General features: G+C 45.3%; 1 protein-coding gene across 1 annotated transcript in view; it reads right to left on the bottom strand.

Moving 5' to 3' along the window:
* The window catches only part of DNAH9 (dynein axonemal heavy chain 9), a 169,762-nt gene that overhangs the window by 59,046 nt on the left and 86,994 nt on the right, over nt 1-23,722 (bottom strand). Inside the window, exons 39-46 of the mRNA XM_063456071.1 lie at nt 23,508-23,673; nt 23,232-23,334; nt 21,707-21,946; nt 11,361-11,522; nt 8,115-8,311; nt 6,343-6,505; nt 2,261-2,384; nt 1,881-2,023 (exon numbers count right to left, since the gene is read on the bottom strand). Coding sequence (XP_063312141.1) covers nt 1,881-2,023; nt 2,261-2,384; nt 6,343-6,505; nt 8,115-8,311; nt 11,361-11,522; nt 21,707-21,946; nt 23,232-23,334; nt 23,508-23,673 — 1,298 coding nt within the window. The remainder of the gene's footprint in view (nt 1-1,880; nt 2,024-2,260; nt 2,385-6,342; nt 6,506-8,114; nt 8,312-11,360; nt 11,523-21,706; nt 21,947-23,231; nt 23,335-23,507; nt 23,674-23,722) is intronic.

Raw genomic sequence — 23,722 nt, forward strand, 5'->3', positions numbered from 1 at the left:
GTTGCTGTGTGCTTTTAAAGGATTGTGTTTGTGTAATCATATTTGAGAAGTGTGTTCTGAAAACGTATTGATTGGGTAATCACATTTGAATGGTGTCTTTTCAAGCCATCTGTTTGTTTCCCCTCTTATTAGGAGAATGGAACGCAGAAGACACAGTGATGTTGTCTACCGTAATGTTCTGAGTTTGTAAGAAGAAGAAAAAAAAATAACTGCTTTTTATCACAATTCAATATAAGGGGCAAATACCCACAGCTGCCCATTATCCTGCTACAAAGGAACCTTTCAAAATGACTGTAGGCACTGCTCATGTCTATGGACTTCATGCCCCATAATGCTCAGCGAACTAATTTCTGCCAAGGTTAATCACTCCCCAAATTCATATAAGCAGTGGAATTGCTGCAACCCCCACTCCCTTCAATAAAAAAAAATAAAACAACAATGTTAAATCTTTGAACCAGAGACTCCGCAAATTTAATGAGGTACAATGTAGTCTTTCATGTCTCTGAATTAAGGTATAAACAAAATAACTAAAATGTAAGATTATCCAAAAGGAAAGAACATTTTAAAGTGTTCACAAATATATTGTTTCTAGTTTGTTATGAAATGACACGCCTTGTAATGCTGTAAATTAAGCACAAGATTGTGGATGTGGACACTTCCCCAAAACGATGAATACATCTTTGGGCGGCCTTAATTTACAGCATGATGATGCCAACCATACTTGTAGGGCAGATATCCCTAATCACTTACAGTGCGACTGAGAATAGGGAAAGCAACAAGACTAAAGCAGAAAAAAAGCTAATGTACATTTTAGGAGACATTTTATTCAAGAGAAAAAGTAAAAAAAGAAAAAAAATAGCTTTTTTTCAAACTTCACTTTACCTGTCAGCTCTGTTTGCTGACAGAATGGAGCTCTATTTACTGACAGAGAGGAGCTCTATTCAGAATGGAGCTCTGTTCGCTTTGTCAGGCCGATACGTCATACCAACGAGGCACCAACCAGGTTAATGCTGTGTGATTTTGTTCTAATACAGAGTTTTGTGTGGATACCAAAACATTTTTTTCCTCTAATTTTATGCTTGAATAACTAATTGTTCGGGCAAGGAAGCGTGACAGTTCCGAGGTTCCACTGTATTTGTTTTAAAGCTACACTCACATCAAATTTGAACAGGTACCCTTATAAGGCATATCAAACAAAATACCTAATCTTTCCCATGATCCTCTCGTACAATGGAATTGCCAGAACATTTGCTTCTCGTGTTTCCTACAATGGCCTTTGAATCAAATATGTATCAATGCTAGCAGATTTGTGAAAACTAAAAAACAAAAAAACAAGCAAAATGGGGTAAAAACCAAAAAAAAAACATACCTGATGGGGTATAAACTGATGGAAAAAAGCTCTGGATACAAACAGAGCAGGGATTTGATTGAGGAACCACCTTGCTAGAATGTGATAACTAAAATACTTACCACCAAAAACACATAGATTATTAAATTGTTACTTTGTATGGTCTCTAACTATGCAAAGAGTGATCAAGGCCTCCTGACTGTCTGAACCATTCTATTCACAGTGTGAAAATAGAAGTGCACACCAGTGGATTCCAGTGTTCTTACAAAGCATCTGTCTTTCTCTGCAGCTAACGTGGTTTAGTGATGCTAGCGGTGCTTGGAGAGCATAATTGCCATATTAACTCAGTCTATCATTGTGATAGAATGGCCAGGGCGGCAGTGTTAACGGCCACTAACATAGCTACATTTTGTTTATTACTTCTAATAATGGCTGTGCTTTCCCAAGATAAAACGTAACCTGCGATCGTGGAAGGACTGACGTTAGAAAAGAGTGACGCCTTGTGGGGTGAGTACAATGTTATCTACAGTACCTTGAGTTGCCTCCGAACTCTATCTATGAAGAATTTCCAACAATTCTCCCGGGTATCCATCAGACCAACGCTTTTCACTTCATTCCGGACGCTTCCAATAATATTTTCCACTTCATCGTCAGGGAACAAATCTGGAATCTCACCTGAGAAGGAAAATTATAGGAGAAAGAAAAAGTTTAATAAGCCTTATGTCCTAATATCCAAACCCAGAGCATTCCAGCAACTTTCCCAGACGACCGCATGCGATGAACAAACATTTTAAGATTTCGTGGAGTCGCTATGGCAAATTATTAGAAAATTCATTGAAAATGCAAATATTATTATGGTTTATGGAAACAATTAATCCTTGGTCACTTAAGTAAAGATGTTAAAGTACTAACCGGAGGCCAGCAGATCGTTCACAAGAACAAGGAACTTTTCATCGGCTACTTGTGCGTCAGTCATTAGAAAAACTGTGCCTACGTTCTTTACACCTGCTTTAATATAAAGGTTTGCGAGGTCAGCCTGTTGGGATTAGAGAAGGAAAATTAATCTTACTGTAACTAATGCTCGGGACAACATATTTTATAACACAGACAGAGACACATCTCTCAAAGTATACATACAAAGTAAGGGAAGGAATTTTCTGTTGCACTCTTGACTTCCTGATCCAAGACAGAGCAAGAAGTACATTGTCTAGCAGTAAGCTGCTTCCCACATTGTGGGTAAAAGAGTACATATAACATCAAATACCATTTCACTCATGGGATGATTACCTTTTATTGGGGGGGGGTTGGTGGGGGGGGGGGGGATTTGACACGTTAAAATATCAAATCTATAGTTTACCTCATGACTAGAGTTGAGCGAACCCGAACTGAAAAGTTGGGGTTCGTACCGAACATTATGTTTTTTGGACCCCGGACACAAACACGGACATATCACTGTATGTTCGATAGGGAGTTCGGTGTTCGGCGATTTAATGACACGTTTTGAAAGGCTGCAGGGCAGCCAATCAACAAGCGTTTGACTCGTGTGCCCTTAGAAGCCATCACAGCCATGCCTAGTAATGGCATGGCTGTGATTGGCCAGTGCAGCATGTGACCCAGCTAGTAGGGGCATGTCTATTAAACAGTGAGCAACCTAATGTCCTCCCACCGGCCCCCACCCTTGCGCGCGGGTGGGGGCCCTAAATAACAATAAGGGGAGGACCTACTGTCCTCCCCCCGGCCCCCACCCCTGAGCGGTGGGTGGGGGCCCTAAATAACAAAAAAGGGGGGACCTACTGTCCTCCCCCCTGCCCCCACCCCTGAGCGATGGGTGGGGACCATAAATAAAAATTGGGGGGGGGGACACCCAATGTCGTCCTCCCCCCCAGCCCCAACCCCTGCGCGGCTGGTGGGGGCCCTAAATAACAATTAGGGGGGGACCTACTGTCCTCCCCCCCCTGAGCGATGGGTGGGGACCATAAATAAAAATTGGGGGGGGGGACCTACTGTCCTCCCCCCCCGGCCCCCACCCCTGAGCAGTGGGTGGGGGCCATAAATAAAAATGGGGGGGCACCTAATGTCCCCCCCGACCCCCACCCCTGCGCGGCGGGTGGGGGCCTTTAAATAACAATAAGGGGGGGACCTGTCCCCCCCCAACAAAAATTACTCCTACCTACCCCCCTCACCCTAAAAATAATGAGGGGGGGGGACCATTAGCTAAGTACCTGTAAAAAAAATAAAACTTACCATTTGAGGTTTTCTTTCTTCTAAAATCTTCTTTTTTCCAGAATAATTCCCCCCCCCCTTAGGGGTGGGGGCCGGGGGGAGGACATTAGGTCCCCCCCCCAATTTTTATTTATGGCCCCCACCCACCGCTCAGGGGTGGGGGCCGGGGGGGAGGACAGTAGGTCCCCCCCCTTATTGTTATTTAGGGACCCCACCCGCTGCGCAGGGGTAGGGGCCGGGGGGGAGGACATTAGGTCCCCCTTATTGTTATTTATGGCTGCCACGCAGGGGTGGGGGCTGGAGGGAGGACAGTAGGTCCCCCCCAAAAATTTTTTTATTTATGGCCCCACCCACCACGCAGGGGTAGGGGCCGGGGGGGGGAGGACAGTAGGTCCCACCCCCCAAATTCTTATTTAGGGCCTCCACCCACTGCTCAGGGGTGGGGGCCGGGGGTAGAGGACAGTAGGTTCCCCCCCTTATTGTTATTTAGGGCCCCCACCTGCCGCTCAGGGGTGGGGGCCGGGAGGGAGGACAGTAATTCTTATTTAGGGCCCCCACCCGTCGCACAGGGCTGGGGGCAATAGTTTTTTTTTTGTTTGTTTTTTTACAGTGAGCAGCCACTGGCTGCTCACTGTTTACTAGACATGCCCCTACTCGCGGTATAGCGAGTAGGGGCTGAATTTACTACTAAGTAATCTTTACTTAGTATTAGTAAATGTGGCTGAAAGACCAATTTCGGTCTTTCAGCCTTTTGGTAGATAACTCCCTAAATCCCACGGTATTAGGGAGCTATCTACTAAGCGGCTGCTTATTATGTTATTTTTAAGTGATTTCCCTATCCACATTTGTTTGCAGGGCACTTGTCCTACTCTTACCCCCATTTTACTTTCTTTTGCAGCCCTCTAGCCCTTTCCAGGAGTTTTTTAGAGCTATTTTTGTGCCCAAATTTCGGGTTCCCATTGACTTCAATGGGGTTCAGATTCAGGGTCAAGTTCGGGGTCAAGTTCGAGCCCGAACCCGGCTTTTTTTTCAAAGTTCGGCCGAACCCGCCGGACCCGAACATCCAGGTGTCCGCTCAAATCTACTCATGACATAATTGTGAATTTCTTTAAAAAGCTATAATTTAAGAGACAAAATGTAATGGTCTTTTTTCTTTTTATATCTAAACTCTTTCCTGGAAAAAATGAAGGAACATACCACTGATTATAGGTTATTACAAGTTCCATTACAAGTTTATAGCCGTCTGCTAGCAGATTATTTTTTTAATGATATGTGGATAAATGTAAAGTTCTTTTAACATTTCCAACTTTTATCAACACGACCCCGCCCAAAAATTTTTTTACTTTTTTTTTTTTAAACCCCCCACAAATTATGTTTTGTATAACATATACATATACATATTTGTATTGTAAATCGTTCTTTAAAAAAAACCTCACTGTACATATTTAGCAGGCGATCACAGCTAGAAAGCAGTATATGAATGTATATTTTTTTTTGGCAACAACAAAGATGAGATGGCATTCGTCTATACGATCTATACATGAGATGACACACAACACTCTGGCAAGGAACGAGTTTGCTGAAGCGGTTTTAATTTAAAGGTTTTTTTTTTTTGCAAAGGATGGAATTTAATTCAGAAACACAAGATCAGGAAATAGAATCTCCCACACAATGGAACACGCTCGTTGTATGCTGGCTCTCTGCCTCTCTCTTGACTCCAATTAAAACACACTGGTGGATACCACCCTGTGTGTCTGAGTGGGAAGATGAGTGAATAATATTACAGAGAAAAGGATTTATTTGAAAGCTGTGATAACCTTTATTATTAGAGCGTTCTTTCTCTCACAGGAGGTTCTGTACTATTCCAGTAGGGCACAGATTTTAATTATGTTAAGAGACTTGTAGATGTTCGTCATTTTTTCCTGTGCAGAGGAGTGCTGACAATCTGATTTTAGGGTTAGAAATGAGACACCGAGAAATATAGAACACTGTAGATTTAACGGTCAGTGTTCACATGTCTATATGGAATCGTTAAAACTGGTTGCCTGGGTCTCGCTGCGCATGTGCATTTAATGTGTCCCTTTTAGTCTGAAACACCAACAACTGCTCATTGAAGGAGATCCCGAAGGCCGGACGTTTGAGAGTCTACACTGAGTTCTTTAAGAGTGGCCCAAGTGGTTACAAGATTACAGATTTGATAAGATAGCATTTGTTTGTTGAAGAATAAATCGTTACACAGGTTTAATAAATATACTTGGTCTTCTACCAACACAAGTTGGGTGAAGAAGTTGTGGGAATCATGTGGGAGCAGTGGCTGACTTATCTGCTTCCAAGCTACAGAGCTGACCATCTAGCACAGGAGCAATATAATGTTTTAACTGCATGTTAGAATATAGGAACAGGATGAGGAGCCTACAGGAAGGGTTGAGGACAGAAGTCTAACTTTTTTTATACATAGACATATATTGTCAAACTGCAACTACAAGTTGATGTAGATTTTATTGTATTGCCATGTCCAAGAATGGCTAGAAACAGGCACTGCTGAGGATAGCTAGAGTAAAGCAAAGTAGAGAGATGCTGACTAGCCACACATGGGCTTCTTGCTTTCAACCCTCAAGAATAATCTCTCAAATCCTTTTCTTTCTTTTTTTTTTTAATAGAGAAAATCTTTGACCTTACAGTGTTCAACTGTTGCTAGAAAGTATGAGTTGATTGTTTTACTTGTTTCTTTTGACAAAGGATTGTGGATCACTTGAATTAGGATAGCCTACCTTTAGATCTGGAATCCCATAGCCTTTCCTGAGAGTAATCTGGAAGACTTCCAACGAGCTAATATAAGCTGCAAGACGTGTCAAGCTCTGCTTGCCGCTTCCACCCACTCCAACCAGCAGAGCATTCCCTCTGGGGGACTCCAGGATACGGTTGATTCGGCAGCTACATAGTAACAGAAGAATGATACGTTTAATAAGATTCCACAGTCAGTGCTGTGCATGGGCCCACCTCGGTCACCAAAGCAAAACTCAACCTTATCCGCTGTCCCTGGCATAATACTTACATATAAAGTAAAACTATTGTGTCAGGATGCTGTTGTTAAGATTAAATGGATGTGCTCTTGTGTGGACTCAAATACATAAATGTGTGCTCAAAACATTCTAGAAACATGTCTCTACATTACCATAAAGACCTAGAAATAAGCAATCCATCTATCTGACCATTCATTTAAAAAATATGTTTCTCTAATCATAAAGAGTTGATAATAACTTGGAAACCTATAATATAAAATTAAATTCACGGTCAGTGGTAATAAAATAGAAAGATGAGTATAAACTATGGCCACCCCCAGTCTGCTATAAAGTGCAAATTTTATGGAGCAATTAAAGAACAAATATCCAAGTATTACGACTTTTGCATAGATGAGATTACAGTTCTCTACATTATACATGCATGGGGAAAAGAAGATACTTATTAGAAACAATGTAATGAGATGGTTTATTTAAAACTCGAGTTAATATTACTTGAGTTATTACGATAATTGTAAATTGCAACATTGCAATGGCTACTTCCAGTGTACTAATTTTGATAATTCTCCTCATTCCACACTTACTGCCTATACACTTCAAAGCTTACCGAATGTAATTGTTTAAAAAAACATCTGACTGTACCCTATGCTTGGCAGGTCCTATCCTAGTGACAGGCTCATTTACGCGTTGGCTTCAGCACACCACAGCCAACACGGGTGTGCATTATTTTTTCTAATAATTCAACAGCCTGGAGTCAATTATTCCGCTTATACTACAGTTACCACAGTTTTTGTCATTAAAAAGCTCTTGTATGTAGGACTAATTTCTTACGCAACTGTAATGCGGTCCAGACCTGTCTGGAACTACTTTAGCCGTGCGTCTCCCTGAAAATAATGCACACCTTAGAACGTTCGTCAACCAATCAGATTGATGCATTTAACGCCCCTGTAGTAAAAAATATATATAAACACACACACAAAAGACAAAACCTCTCTGGCATGTAATAAATATGAATTTCAGCACTGGATCCCTTTTAAGATACCCAGCAATCATTTATCTCAACCTCCAGCCAAAGGAAACATGGCAATTACGTGCGATTGCAGCCGCTGGAGAGATATTAAGGTGTCTCAGAACGTAGTAAGTGTTTTCTGACTGCTTACCCCTTCCTCTGGGGAAATTAAAGGGCATCACTTCACCGTCTACAAAGTGTAAACCGATGACTTTGCACTTTGCTGGCTGATTTACTTGAAAAATGAGATCGGTCAATTGTTCCTCTTGTAGGAAACGTGTCATCTCCGCTGTGTTTTTATCTATTAACATGACAGTTCTGACAATTTTGCTTTGCTCGGGAACATTTCTTTTTCTCTTACAACGGTGGTGGGGCCCATATCGTATTAAAGCCTGATGCACGAGATGGACAATCTACATACTTCAAAGCAGTCATACTCAATGTAAACGGCCTATTAGTAGTTCTCTGAAAGTGACTTGTTCACTGTAATGAATGAGGGACACAGATCACTTACATGTGACACATGGCATCTTCAAACAGGACTAGGCTCATTGCAGCGTTGACCTCATTGTGGTTGTCCAACGCATCCACCAGGATTTTATTTAAGGACTCCCAAGACTGAACTGGCATGTATTTTGGTTCTCCTACTCCGTTGGCAAAATGGCAGAACATGTTCATCTCCCTCGTTTGTTCTAGAGTTTCTTCTATGTCCTGTTAATGAAGCAGAAAATCTACTACACATTGGGATACAACATGTTGACAAATATAGATTTCCCTAAACCACTTGACCGGTAGGATTTAATGAACACTGATCGCTCTGTTATACAGGACGAACATTTTGTCAGTGTTCAGCAGTCAAATCCTCAAGAAGGGCAATTAGCAAAACATATTTTTTTTTCCTCTTTGGAATCTGTAGTTTATAGTTTTTATAAGGATTTATAAGGATTTATAACCCAATTAACGAAATTAGCAGCTGAATAATACTAGATGTTATTATTACCCAATTGATGGTACTCATTTTATCGACCTCAGTAGGATGAAGGGATGAGTTAACGCTGCCGGGATTTGAACCTGCAACCTTGCATTTTTTGAACAGGCTCTTCAGTCAGGGTATTTACTAACAGAGCTACCTCACCAGCTGTGATAGATATATAGGTATATACAGTTATTGAGTCGAGAAATACTCAAGTCTGTCACAGTTCATTTTAAGTGGAGACTGTAGTCACTCTTAGCAGGACATTTGTGAACTGATCAACCATGAAGCAAACCGTGTGAAAATGGGGAATTTCTGAAGGTGAAAATGAAGGCTTTGCAAAGCCATGAATAATGTGTAGTAAGTGGCTTGTTTGAATGTGTGAAATAGTGGAAATAAGGGGTTTGTTGTGTAGGCTATATTAATACCCATACGGCAAATCATTAATATCATTGTCGTTAAGGAATCTAATGGATAAAAAGCAGGAACCCACTAATCCTATCTTAAAGGAACAATATAGTTTCAGGACTACAAATGCATTCCTGCCACTATAGTCATGAAATGCTGCTGAGGTGACCAACCCTCCTTCGATCACAGTGAAAACGGGATTTTACACATCTTTCTCCACACGCTGCTCCAGTCTTGCTGACTCCACCTCCAGGGCTGAGATCAGCTGAACCATCATCAACATTGAATCAATGCATCTCTATAGGAAGTAGGTGTTGCACACTGTGCAGCACTGGACTAGGAAGCACATCTAGTGACTGTCTGAGTGATGCCACTAGAGGTGTTACTAGACAGTAATGTAAACACTGCCAATTCTCTGAAAAGGCATTGATTACATTGAAAAGCCTGCAGGGACACGGTATGGACATTAAAACCACTACATTTAGCTGGTGACTATAGTACCCCTTGAATAAGGGGACAAGGTCCTTGTCTACAGGTTGCATGACAATTGTAAAGGGGTTTACATGTAATAAATTGGTATGATATGAATAGCCCATTCCTCCAAATTTGTAGATGTTGAGTAGAACAGGCTTGATACACTCTGCAGTGAGTTGGTCAGATTTTGGCAACAGTGTTATATGCAGTAAGGAGAAAGGGATAAGTCACCCCTCGTTTAAAGAGGGTCAGGACAAATTATCCTCTTAAATCAGAAGGTATTTTGTCCACACTACCCATACAGGAAAACACAAACTAGCACAGGAATGGAGTTATGTTAAATAGTGATGTCCCGAACGGTTCGCTGGCGAATAGTTCCTGGCGAACATAGCTTGGTCGCTGGCGAATAGTTCCTGGCGAACATAGCTTTGCTCGGTCCACCCCCTATTCGTCATCATTGAGTAAACTTTGACCCTGTACCTCACAGTCAGCAGACACATTCCAGCCAATCAGCAGCAGACCCTCCCTCCCAGACCCTCACACCTCCTAGACAGCATACAATTTAGATTAATTCTGAAGCTGCATTCATTTTTTTTTATTATTTTTTTTTTGTGTGTGTGTTTATTATACATTATCCTCCATAGCCAGTAACCTGTGTTTATTATACATTATCCCGCCATAGCCAGTAACCTGTGTTTATTATACATTATCCTCCCATAGCCAGTAACCTGAGTGTAATATAGAGATACTGTGTGTAATACAGAGATACTGAGTGTAATACAGGGATACTGTGTGTAATACAGAGATACAGTGTGTAATACAGAGCTACTGTGTGTAATACAAGGACTATTGGAGAGGGGCAGTAAATGTAATATGATAGAATTAATGGAGGAAGACATGGAGAGGGGGGCAGTAAATGTAATATAATAGAATTAATGGAGGAAGACATGGAGAGGGACATTAATTCTATTATATTACATTTTTCTTTTAATTGGATAGTGGAGTGCCCCTTTAACGTGAAATTACACACACTTCCATAGTAACATGGAGAGGGGGGCAGTAAATGTAATATGATAGAATTAATGGAGGAAGACATGGAGAGGGGGGCAGTAAATGTAATATAATTAATGGAGGAAGACATGGAGAGGGACATTAATTCTATTATATTACATTTACTGCCCCCCTCTCCATGTTACTATGGAAGTGTGTGTAATTTCACGTTAAAGGGGCACTCCACTATCCAATTAAAAGAAAAATCTATATAATCACTTTAGTAGATATTCCCCCAATGAAAACATGCATGCATCTAATTGTGCTTTTTTAATTGGGTGTATATCTGAAAACAGCTTGCAAATGTTGTACATCTTCCCTGCAGCCTTTGCAAGCCCTCCCCTTCTGTCCCCACCCAGACTTTTTGTGAATGTCCAATCACAGACTTCCCAATGCAGCTCAATGAGAAGTCTTTGCAAGACATGTTCTCTTGGCAATTGCTGCCTCTTCAGTTCGGTGCAAATAAGCTAACCAAACCAGGAAGTAACAGGACCTGTTGCCTGATTGACAGCCTGGGGAGTGTAACAAGGTTAATTTATAAAAGTGCCAATTTCTATTAAAATCTGAACTTTTTGTAAGATGAGAAAAAAAAAAGGACACACTAAATGAACCTTGTCACTTTAAGCATGTGAGCACATAAACAAAATCATGATCATGCAAAGTATTTTGGGATTTGTGTATGTCTAGAGTGTTAGTTACATTTTATTCCAGTCGAAATGCTGAGAAAAGCATCTAGCTATTATTAACCCCTTAAGGACACATGACATGTGTGACATGTCATGATTCCCTTTTATTCCAGAAGTTTGGTCCTTAAGGGGTTAAAGAGCAGTGTGGCTAAGGAAGATGACTACTTACATCATAGTATTTTTTCACCATTTCAACTTGTATTTTGTCAAATATATCGAAATCTTTCTCTTCCACCATCTTGTCTCTGTACACGCGGTTTGACTCATGAAGGTAAAGTTTCACCAAGTCCTGCGGGGTTTTCAGACAGTCGGGTGTTGAAAACAGGATGCCCTACAATAAAAAAAAAATATATATATATATATATATTTAAAACAAAATAGCATTTTTCTTGATTTGGTCGTCATTTATATAATCAAAGTAAAGCAAAGTAATTGCAGTCATTCTAAAGGAGTGGTGGGAATAGATCTTCTGTACTGAGCAAATGGTAACAATTTTGATACGTTAATGGCCTACAGGAGTATTTTTGACTTCCTAGACGTAAATACGAATTTATACCATATGTTCTAAAAAGAATTTGAAAGGAACTAAAAAAAAAAATCATTGTTTGTTTTATTGTTTAAACTTAACATAGGTGACATTGTATATTAGGGATGTGCATGATGCAAAAATTTGGTTTGGGTAAGAAAAAAAATGTGGCACTTAGCAAATTCGGGACTTTGGCACTTTGGTTTAAGTTGCCATTTCCGAAATTCGCCACTTGGGCAATTCGGAAAATCTGTAGGGCTTCCTAACCCTAACCCTACCCTAACCTAACATCATTCACATAATTTTCCCTCCCTCTCTTTTTTTGCAATTTTTCAGAAATCTGAAGCACTTCGGCACTACCGAAATTCGGCACGTCTGCCGTTCGGTTCGGCATTTCGGAAATTCAGGACTTTGGCAATTCAGTTCGGTCGACACTTCCGAAATTCGGGACTTCGGCACTTCGGATATTCGGAAGCATTCAAATGTCCGAATTGCTCAAAATTTGTCCGAATTCACTCTCGGACCGGAACTAATTGCACATGTATATCTCTACCATAAGTTAAAATAACAAAAAATAAATAAAAACACACATACATTAGGTCACTAGTTTCACAGTACATCCAGATAATATAAAGAGGAAGAGTCAAAACCAAAATAAACTAATTTAATGAAGATTATTATTTTTATTTATTTTTTTACGTAAAATGACTCTTTAAAACAAAAGTTCAGCACATATTACGCACTGAACATATACAAAATGGCAGAATAGTAGATCTGAAACAAAAATTATAGACTCCACAGTTGATGGTTAAACCTAAGAAAGGGAGTAACCCAACAACCTGTGGAGACAGAACACCTTATCGGACACTCCAGAGGTGTCCTGGAGCCTAACCCCTAAATTTGAAAAACAAAAACTCAAGTTCCTGGATACAAAAGTCCAGAAATCCGAGTATAAGCTGGAACTATAATGGCATACTATAGTACAAGAAAGTACATAGTGTGTACCCCTCCTAAATGTGTCAAGTATTTTCTTGTACTATAGTATTTTTAAACTTTACAGACTTATCTTATGCCATTATAGTTCCAGCTTATACTCGGATTTCTGGACTTTTGTATCCAGTAACTTGAGTTTTTGTTACAGAATAGTAGATCTCCTTGAAACCCACTGTTTACATATACCATAATTTATAAATGATAGATAGATAGATAGATAGATAGATAGATAGATAGTTAGTTAATGAAATTACTGAAAATGTAAAGGTTAAAAGAAATGCAGAGCCAGGTATCCAATGAAATATAAGTTTCGCACAAAAGTAACTGAGCTGCAATTAGGAGGAGCCGGACAGGACTGGGGGGTTGTGGGTAATAGGGGCTGGTCTACTTAAGTAGGCAGCCATTTTAGTCAGAGCACATTTTAATTTCCTACCTAGCAGAGTTTGTGTGCACCCTGGTGTTCGCTGCTTTGCTGAGTAGGGTTTTCCCTTTGTCACCTCTGCAGGGCCATGGAAGAAGTGGAGAGGTTGCTGGCTGGAATCCGGACGGCGGCGCTGCGACAGGACGCGGGCTGGGTTCGGGCCCAGCTGGACCAGATCCTGATGGCGGCGGCGGCGGCGAGAGATGGCGGCGGAGAGAGGCCACAGCGGGCCAAGAGGCCCCCACGGCGTTTAAGTCCCGGATCAGGACTGGAGGAGGGAGGTGACGGCGGAATGGAGGCCGTGGGCAGAAGCGGCAGGTGTAGCAGGCCCGCGGACCCCGTGGTTGAGCCCCGCCTCCCGCGGCGCGGCCCACGGCGAGGTGCTTCCCGGCGGGTGGCGGCTGAAGAGGCTGGCGGTGCGCCCCCCGGACCGGGTGGGGTGGCGCCTGGCGTGAGGAGGCGTGCGGCGGACGAACGGCCCTCTCCAGGGCCAGGACCGACTGGGATGCGGCCCGGGAGGGCGCCCAATACACTGGAGGCCGGGAAGGATGGGGCCCAGGGCAGGACGGCCCGGAGAGGGCCCCTGGCAAACCGGAAGCAGCAGGCAAGTGCTGGGGATCCTCCAGGGGCCCCCCATGATGTGTCCAGTGCTAAGGGTACATGGCTAGGGGACAGGGCAGGTTTCCCCTAAGAGGCCAGTAGTAAGGGAGGGAGGGCTGGTTAGCCATGGGCGGAAGGGGGCGGTTGGGGGCCAGGCTGTAGCGGCCCGGGGGTCTAGTGGTCGGGAGGCCAGAGAAGGGGAGACAGGGGAGGTGAGTGGGCAGCGGGCTCTATCTTCTGGCAGGTCAGGGGGTTTGGCGAGGAGGGTAGGGCAGGGGGCTGCTGAGGCAAGGGGGGAAAGCGTAGGGGCAGTTTTTCTGGGCGCAGTGGGGGTGAGGATGGTGGGGCCCTCAGTAGCTCAGGGGCCGAGAAAGGGGGGCTTAGGCGGGTCCAGTCCGGTGACAGGTCGGTTTCTAGGTCTAGCAGTGGGAGTCCATCCCCGGTTAGGTACGCTAGGGCAGGTAGGCATCACGAGAAGCGGCGCCGTAGGTCTTCGTCCAGTGGTTCCGTGGGAGGTAGGTTGGTGTCCCACAGGCATGGTCGACGGTAGCAGGCTTCAGGGGGTGATGGCAGGAGTTGTAGCCCGCGGGGTGGGGCCCCAGAAGAGCAACGGCAGGACAGCAGGCAGCGGGAGGCCTTGGCGGTCGGCAGGCGCTCCCTGGGTCGGGACGGAAGGGCTGCTGGGGAACAGTACACCCTGCCCAGGACTTCTTCTCCTCATTTCAGGTCTCGGAGCCACTCCTCATCAGTGTTCGGGAGGCACCGGGTGGGCTCCCCGGTTGGCGGGACTTCAGTGGACGTTGCCCTTCATGGAGGCACAGCAGTTCCCTTCGCAGCCCCGGGCACTTACGGATCCGGGGGCTTGGCCGGTGAGTCCAGCGGATTGATGCAATCCAACATGCTAGTACAGACACTACAATCACTGCTCCACTCACTGGGGGCGGGGGTGGTTCAGGGGTTAGCGTAGGGCAGGTGTGGGCGCAGGGGGCGGCGGCTAGGGAGCCCGGGGCGGGGACCCCGGCAGTGCCGGCGAGCAGTGTGGAGGCAGGGGCTGCGCCCAGCACAGGGGATGCGCCCAGCACAGGGGATGCGCCCAGCACAGGGGATGCGCCCAGCACAGGGGATGCAGGGAGCGAGCGAGTGGAACTAACTGGGGGGTGTCGGATGCGGCAAGGCAGCACGCCTACGTATCATTTGCAGGCCCGCTCGGGGTCCACCTCAAGCGGGAGGTGAAAGACAGGATCTGGAAGGGGGAGTATGTGGAGATCTTCTCCCTCCTTCCTTTGGAGGAATTTATTGACCTCAAGGAGGAGGATAAAAAAGATGAGAAGAAGGAGGAGGAAGAGAAGCGGAAGAGGTATCGCAAGATACCGAAATCTTTTGGGAACTGGTTAAGGGCGTTTTGCGTCCTGGCCAGCGTGATAGGGGAAAAGTCGACGGGCGTGTGCTCTTCCCTGTTTTGCTACTTGGATGGGATTTGGGAGGCATACCGCACCTATGGCGGGCTGGCATGGTGGCGGTATGACGAGCAGTTCTGGCAGCGGCTGGTGGCTAATCCGGGTATGAGGTGGGACCAGATGGACCTGCCTCTCTGGATGAAGCTGATTATGGCGCAAAAGGTGCAGCCCTTTCAGCATGCGGCTGGCGCAAAAGGTCAGTCCGCCTCGTCGGCCGCATCGCAAAAGGGACTTTGCTGGCTGTTCAATGAAGGCCAATGCAAATGGGGTGCTTCCTGCCGATTTAAGCACGAATGCTCCGGCTGTGGGGGGGCACATGGGCTGCAGCGCTGCTTCAAGAAAGGGAAGTCTGGGGGATCAGGGGCCGGGTCCGCGGTTGGCGGTGGAGGGGTTTCCGCTGCCCAGGGGACTCACCCCAGTGAGGCTAGACGCGATGGAACCCTGGCTAAGCCGCTACGGTAATAAGGCAGACGCCGAGCTCCTCAGGGCCGGGTTCGGGCAGGGTTTCTTTATCCCGTTCCGGGTCAGGGAATGCATGGGGCACCCGCATAATCTAAAATCAGTGGCGGAATTTCCAGAAGTGGTACGGGACAAGCTGGGTAAGGAAGTTATTTTGGGTAGGATGGCAGGGCCGTTCCCGGGCACCGCCGATAGAGGGCCTCCGGGTTTCCCCTCTCGGAGTGGTCCCTAAGAAGGAGCCAGGGAAGTTTAGGCTCATTCACCACCTGTCGTACACTAAGGGCGGGTCAGTGAACGATGACATCGATAAAGAGCTGTGCTCGGTCTCTTATGCATCATTCGACCAGGCGGTCGAGCTGGTAAAGAAGGCCGGGCGTGGGGCTCTTATGGCGAAGGTTGACATCGAAGCGGCTTTTCGGCTGCTCCCTGTCCACCCGGCGTGTCACCACCTGCTGGGGTGTCTTTTCGAAGGGGGCTATTATGTGGACTTGTGTCTCCCAATGGGATGCTCCATTTCTTGCTCCTATTTTGAAAAGTTTAGTTCTTTTCTTGAATGGGTGGTGCGGGTTGAGGCGGGGGACAGGGCGGCGGTACACTACTTGGATGATTTTTTCTGTGTGGGGCCTGCCGACTCCCCGGCTTGCCTGCACTTGCTGAGGACCATTGAATGGGTGGCGGGCCAATTTGGGGTGCCACTAGCGGCGGAGAAGACTGAGGGCCCGACCGGGTGCCTCAGCTTCTTGGGATTGGAGATAGATTCTGCGCTTGGGGAATGCCGACTGCCGCTGTCCAAATTGGAGGCGCTGCGGTCCAAAGTGGGAGCGGTGAGACAGGCGCGCAAGGTGACGCTCCAGCAACTGCAATCGTTGATAGGGATGCTCAACTTCGCCTGCCGGCTGATCCCGATGGGTAGGGTGTTTAGCCGCAGCTTGTCGGCGGCTACGGCTGGGGCCCGGTCTCCGCACCATTTCATAAGAGTATCCTCGTCCATGCGGGCTGACTTGGTGGTGTGGGACACCTTCTTGCAGGATTTTAACGGGACAGTGTTCTTTCGACGGGAAGGCGTGTCGACAGCCGAGTTAGAGCTGTTCACCGACGCGTCCAGTAGCGTGGGGTTTGGGGCCTACTTCAGTGGGAAATGGTGCGCAGAAAAGTGGCCGGTGGCGTGGGGCCAGAGCCCCCTTATGCGTAACTTGGCCTTTCTGGAGCTGTTCCCGTTGGTGGTGGCGTTGGCCTTGTGGGGGGATAGCTTGCGGGACCGAAAAGTGGTCTTTTTCTCGGACAACATGTCCGTGGTGCATGCAGTTAACAACCTGTCAGCAGCGTCTAGGCCAGTGGTGGCGTTGTTGCGGCGATTTGTCTTGCTGTGCATGTCCCTTAACGTGGTCTTTCGCGCGCGACATGTGCCGGGGTACTTGAACGAGGTGGCTGACGCTCTGTCTCGTTTTCAGTGGTCCAGGTTCCGGACGATGGCCCCGGAGGCGCTGGATGTGGGCCTGGCGTGCCCGGACGAGATGTGGCAGTTAGGAGCGTCATGCTTGGAGGACTTGTGAAGGCGTCGCTCGCGCCGGCCACCTGGGCCGCCTACAGTAAGGTCTGGGGTGCATGGGAGCGTTCCTGGGACGGGCTGGGTAGGCGAGCGACAGGGGAGCCACTGCTGGACGCCTTCCTGTGGTTCACCTTCCACTTGTTGGCAGGAGGTGCGTCTCCGGCGGTGGTGGACAGGACCATGGCGGCAATGGCCTTTTGGTTCAAGCTCCACGGGGGGGGGGAAGACCTTACGAAAGCTTTTGTTATACGGCAGGCTCTAAAAGGCTCCCGGAGGGGCCGTAGGGTGCCAGTCGCTAGGCGCCCGGTGTCGGTACGGGTGCTGGGGGGTCTAATTCGGGCCTTGCCTGATATCTGCTTCGATGGGTTTGAAGTGGCTCTGTTTAGGGCGGCATTCCTGCTGGCCTTTTTCGGGGCCTTCAGGATTGGTGAGTTGGTGAGTGCCACGCGGTCGGCATCAGGGGGCATACAGGCATCAGGGGTTCGCACACTTGGGGGACAGTTGGTGGTGCACCTGGCCAGGTCTAAGACTGACGTCAAAGGGGCAGGCAGGGACGTGACCCTGGGCCCCCTGCCGGGTTCGACCTTGTGTCCAGTGGCTGCGGTAGTGCACTACTTGGAGCGGAGGCCAACAGTGGACGGGTCACTCTTGGTGCATGCAGACGGCTCGTCGCTATCCCACTTTCAATTCACTAAAGTTTTCCGGATGGGCTTAGTACGGTTGGGGTTGAGTGCGAGCGCCTACGGCACCCACTCGTTTCGCATTGGAGCAGCCACGGAGGATCGGGAGATGGGAGTCTGTCCGGTTTCGCTCTTATATTCGCTTGGGTTTATTGGAGTGCTAGCTAGGGCACAAAAAGGGGGCACTCCGGTGGGCACGGGGGGTATTTATACTCTGTCTTTCCTCCTTCCCCAGGTCGTGTTGCATGGATCGTGGGCCATTCCTTCATCTTCTGGGCCGCCAGGAGGGCTGCAGCTCGAGCAAAAGGCCAGCAGCTGGGCTTTCCGATGGACCAGTTGGCAGTACAATGGTTTGGGTTCAGGGGATATGGCTGGAGGGATGTATGCGCGGCGGTGTTCCGTAGGGTGGCAGGCGGGGTGAGGCCCGACATGTTGGTGCTGCATGCGGGGGGCAATGACCTGGGCCTCATTCCGCAACGGAGACTAGTCAAGTGGATGAAACAGGACCTTAACAGACTGGTTGATCTGCTTCCTGGGGTCATGTTGGTGTGGTCGGAAAGGGTCCCGCGGCTGCGCTGGAGACACGCCCGGGACCATGCGGCCTTGGACGGATGCAGGGGCAAGGTGAACAGTTTGATGGCTAGCTTCGTGAGGAAGTTAGGGGGAGTAGTGGTGAGACACGGGGAATTGGAAGGTGGTTTGCCAGGGTATTATCACCCGGACGGCGTTCACCTATCGGCTGTAGGTTGGGACCTGCTGAACCTGGGGCTCCAGGATGGGTTGCATAGGGCACCCTTTCTCCGGGGTGGGGGAGCTCAGACAGCTTAAGGGGTCAAGGACTGAGCTCGTGGCGGGATAGGGAGCCGAGGAGGAGGAAATAGGCTCCCATGAGGAACGTCACGGACATGGAAATTGTGGTCACTGGTGGTTGGTAGGTTTCGAGTCCTGGAGGTGGCTCAGAACCTGGTGGGGTAGGGGTATCCGGGTATACCCCTGCCGTGGTTATTTATGGTTGGCACTTAAACTGTTATGTTGGAGTAAGGTTGCAAATTGTTAAAGATATATATATATATATATATGTGTTAATATGTTGGGGGTCATTGCCCGGTATATTAAAAGAAGGATGCAGATGCGAGGGCGGAGTATGGGGGCAATGACCCATATTTATATGTTAAATTATTATTATTATTATTATATTGTTTATGTTCTTTATTATTATAAATGGTTAATAAAAGCTGTGGACAATTTTACCCATATATCCTAGTGTCAGCGCATTATTGGGTTAAGTATGTGGGGGGTTATTGTCCTAGGTTCCGACTGCCCATATGGCGACTCTAGACCTGACATGTACCTACATGGATTACCAGGTAGCCAAAACAGTGCTTGTTCAAGCCTTTACAGTAAAAAGACAAAATAGACTATCTTCATGATCTTCCCTCAACCAAGTGCAAATGGCCCAACAGAAGGTAAATAATCTAAATAAATATGAGATCTATCTAGTATAAATAATACTGTAGAAATGTGTAACCATGACTTTTAGACCTATCACTCTGTATTTGGTCATTTCACAAGCACTTTGAATGGAAGCCTGAATTGATTAAGTGTCATGAGAGATTCAGGGGGGGGATCTGGTCTTGGTTCTGACGAGGAACGTTTAGATGCAGTTACAATACAAGTTAACGCTGGTTGACAGTTTGCTGTGAACTGTGAGAATCAAATACGGATGCTATGGAGAATAAGCACGGGAAGAAGAAAATAATCTAATCATCCCAGCATGGAGGCACAGCGGAGCATCACCACAACGTCCACCCCACATTGCTGGCCGCGCTGGGGATTCGGAATTCGGGTAAACCATGAATGCTTCTGCTTTGCATCTAGAAATACTACTTCCCGATACAAATAAAAATGATTAGTCTTTGATTATGAGGATGGATGGATTGTCTCTTAATACATTATATTTCAATATCATACAAACAGCAGTTCTGGCTCTTCAAGGATTTAATGTTACCTACTCAGTGGCAATGTTCCAAAGGAACAAATAGCAGGTGAGAATCCAAAGAACAGATATAAAGTGTCTAACATAGGGCAGATATCCAGTAATGATAGATCACTTTATAAATCACTGGTAAGATCTCACCTAGTGTATTGTGTTCAGTTCTATAGAGCAGATCCCAGGAGGACATAGAGAGGTAGTGATAGCACTTTATAGATCCCTGGTAAGATCTCACCTAGAGTATTGTGTTCAGTTCTATAGAGAAGATATCAGGAGGACATAGAGAGGTAGTGATAGTACTTTATAGATCCCTGGTAAGATCTCACCTAGTGTATTGTATTCAGTTCTAAAGAGAAGATATCAGGAGGACATAGAGAGGTAGTGATAGTACTTCATAGATCCCTGGTAAGATTTCACTCTAGTATTCTATTCTGTTCTATAGAGAAGATCCCAGGAGGACATAGAGAGGTGATGAGAGAATATTTTATATATTCTTTGTATGAGCATCTCTTGGTTGTCATTAGGCACCCAGTTTTCTGTACACAGCGAGTTAAAATGATGGTTTAAAAAAAAAAAGAAAATAAATCCTACACTAAAATCAAATTAGATCTGATGGTAGATGTTCTGTATTGCCACACATGTACAATCACAGGTTTTCAAGATGCATTTAATAACAAAAAAGTTCTAAAAAACTTTCACACATTCTGTATCTATCTGTTATATGTAGCTGTTACACTGTATCAACATATCAGATTCTGCTAGAAAAAGCATGAAAAGCATGAAAAGAGCTCAAAGTGTCACCGGTAAAAAAAAAAAAAAAAAAAAAAAGATCTTTCATGTCCTAAAATGCAACAATTGCTCTTGTGCATTGAATATGAGTTCAGCAGCTCTCTTTCCTGAATTCTTTACCGTCACTTTAAATTAGGATGCTTCTGTATCAAATAGGATTTTTTCTAGATTATTTCAGACAAATTGTCATCTGTCCCCCATCTGTGATCAGCGTGTAGCATCTCCGTCTTTATCATGTTACCTAGCACTATTAATGTCTAGCGTAAATGTTCAACAGTGACTTGAAGGCCCGACACGGTTCTCCTTGTCAAAACAGGTTGACAGTTCCCTTCATTACATGTCGGCCTATGATAATTGTCTCATTACCACACAGGCTAAAATCAGCTCCTCAATTAGTGTTGCTAATGAGATGAGTGTGTCCCTGTACTGTGAGAACTAAGTTTGCATTCCTGTGACAACCCAAAAATAATGTGAAAAAAATAAAAACCAATGGATCTGTTACACTAATTATTGCACTCCCCAAAAACCTAACACTCGTTTTCTGTAATTATTTTGCATGAGTCAATTTAATGAGTCTGTGGGGACAGTCAGCACTTTTTGAGCAAATGGGGACATTTTAATGTCATCACTTTGCAGTCAGAGTTCACATGATCACATATCACTTGAATCTTAGGAGAAGGTTGGGCACAAAAAATGTTTCTATGTCTTGTCAATAAAGGGCTGATTTAGTCAGTCAGAAACCGTTAGAAATTGTGTAGTTCGCAAAAAAAAGAAATCCAAGAAATGGATTGTTAAGGATAACAAGGAGAGGGTTAAAATGAAAACCAGTACAATTTGTTTTTCGTCTAATGAAAATTGCTGTTTCATCTTAAACAAGCCTGTAGGATATAGACAACAAAACAATTTTAGCAGCAAAGAAATATTACACAGAAAAAAGAAAGAAAAAAAAAAAGAAAGCATTAAAAATATTTTTAGACAGCAAAAAAACAAAAAATTTAGAATCCCAAATTACAGCATAATTTCTAGAGCGAACCCTTTGATGCCTCACCTGGAAGATATTGGAGAGGTCTCGCAAGTTGAAGATGTAGTGGAATTTAATAGCAGTAGGAAGGAAGGTGGAGGTCACTTTCTGGTGTAGAGATAAGGCCAGGTTTATGAGTTGTAGGGAGGTCTTCTGCACCGGCACAGGGAAGTTTCCCATCTTGAGATGTTGTGCCAGGATGGTGTTGTAGATTGTAGACAAGGCATCAATGCCAGGGAAGGAGAGGGCAAACACACTGAAGTGACGCTGTTTGAGAGGAAAAAAAGGAATAGAGAATCTTGTTAAAAACCACAAAAAAAAATTGGGTAAGTTCTCATTTAAAAATCCTGTCCTGCAAAGTAAATTCTAATACATAGGTAACTGCTCCCCAGTATAGGTGGCGAAAAAGGCAAAGTCTCTACAAAGGGGCATTGAGATTTCAGAAACGTATCAGAATTACTAAAGGTCAGTCAAACATAGTGGCAAAGGAGACCGTAAAAGGGGGGGGGGGGGGGGGGACTTGCTAATATTTTTAATCAGGTGTACTGATCAATGTCAAAATAAGGAACTTGTTGCTAATGGATTCTAAGTGCAACTACTTTGCTAGAAAAAAAATATATAGAAAAAAACACCAACTAGCTGGCAAAGACTCATGATTAAGATATTCAATAACATATCTGAATGTGTCTGCTCCTACCAGTGGATACTTTTCTAATACAAAGAAATTTGGAAAACCAACATTCATTATTAAAGGGCCACTCCAGGCACTCAGACGACTTCTGCCCATTGGAGTGGTCTGGGTGCCAAGTCCCACTACCCTTAACCCTGCAACTGTAAATATTTCAGTTTTCATAAAATGCAATATTTACCTTGCAGGGTTAAGTCCTCCTCTAGTGGCGGGCCATAGAACACGATAAGCGTGTTATACGACGCTGGAGGTCCTCATGTAATGTGAGGACCTCCAGCGTTGCCGAAATCCCCATAGGAAAGCATAATTCAATGCTTTCCTATGGGGAGGTCTAATGCGCGTGCGCATTAGGTCTCCCCGCCGCCGGCCGCGCATGCGCAATAGGTCTCCCCCGCCGGCTGTGGTCGGCGGGGCAGGTGCGCAGGCAGAGCCTGACCCTGCACCGAGGGACATCGGCGCTGGATACAGGTAAGTCACTGAAGGGGTTTTAACACCTTCAGCTACCTGCGATGGGAGGTGGGAGGGAGAGGGGACCTGCAGTGCCAGGAAAACGGTTTGTTTTCCTGGCACTGGAGAGTCCCTTTAAGTAGCTCCAGAACCTGCCAGTTTTATTTTTTAATATAATGCTAAAATTGCACAACTTTGAATGAAAATACATTGAAACAGAAGATTCTAAACAGGTCTGAGACACTTGGCGTAACCATGCCACTCGAACTAACAGGATATCGGTGCAATCTACTCCCCGTGGCTTAATTTTTTATCAACTTCACATTAAGAGATATTAGGCACCTTGTCCATCATTGATAGTTATTTGTGCACAGTATGTTAATAGTAGAGTACTATTCTGAACTGGATAGTCCTTACCTGCAGCCGGGGGTTGATGGTGAAGCTCCCAGCTGTGGGGTTCATACATGACACATATTGGACATTCATAATTTCTTTCACAGTGAGTTTATTGCGGTCATACCTTAAGAAATTAACAAAATGAAGAAAGGATGAGTTGGACTTGGATCCTAAATGTCCCAAGTGAATGGACCTTCTTTGATGTTTTAAACCAGCAAATAAGGTTTACTTCATTCTCATATTCCGCATGAGTGTAACCAATTCAAGTCACTTCTAAAAATAATCTAAAAGAATTACCAGTGGCCATAATCCATGTGTTGTCGAATCAAGGTGTGAGGCTGCACCGTACCATATGTGTCCACCTCTGGCATATTCATGTCATCAATGAAGTAGATTAGCTTCTTGGTGCCGGGTGGGCCATAATTCCTGCCCGATTTTTTTTCCAGTGGTTTTTCAAGAATAGCTGCAGAGACAAAGAGGTACAGAGGTCATGTAGATGTTCACAGATAGCA

Source organism: Pelobates fuscus, chromosome 5 (genome assembly GCF_036172605.1).
Source record: "Pelobates fuscus isolate aPelFus1 chromosome 5, aPelFus1.pri, whole genome shotgun sequence".
In the NCBI taxonomy this organism is placed as follows: Eukaryota; Metazoa; Chordata; class Amphibia; order Anura; family Pelobatidae; genus Pelobates; species Pelobates fuscus.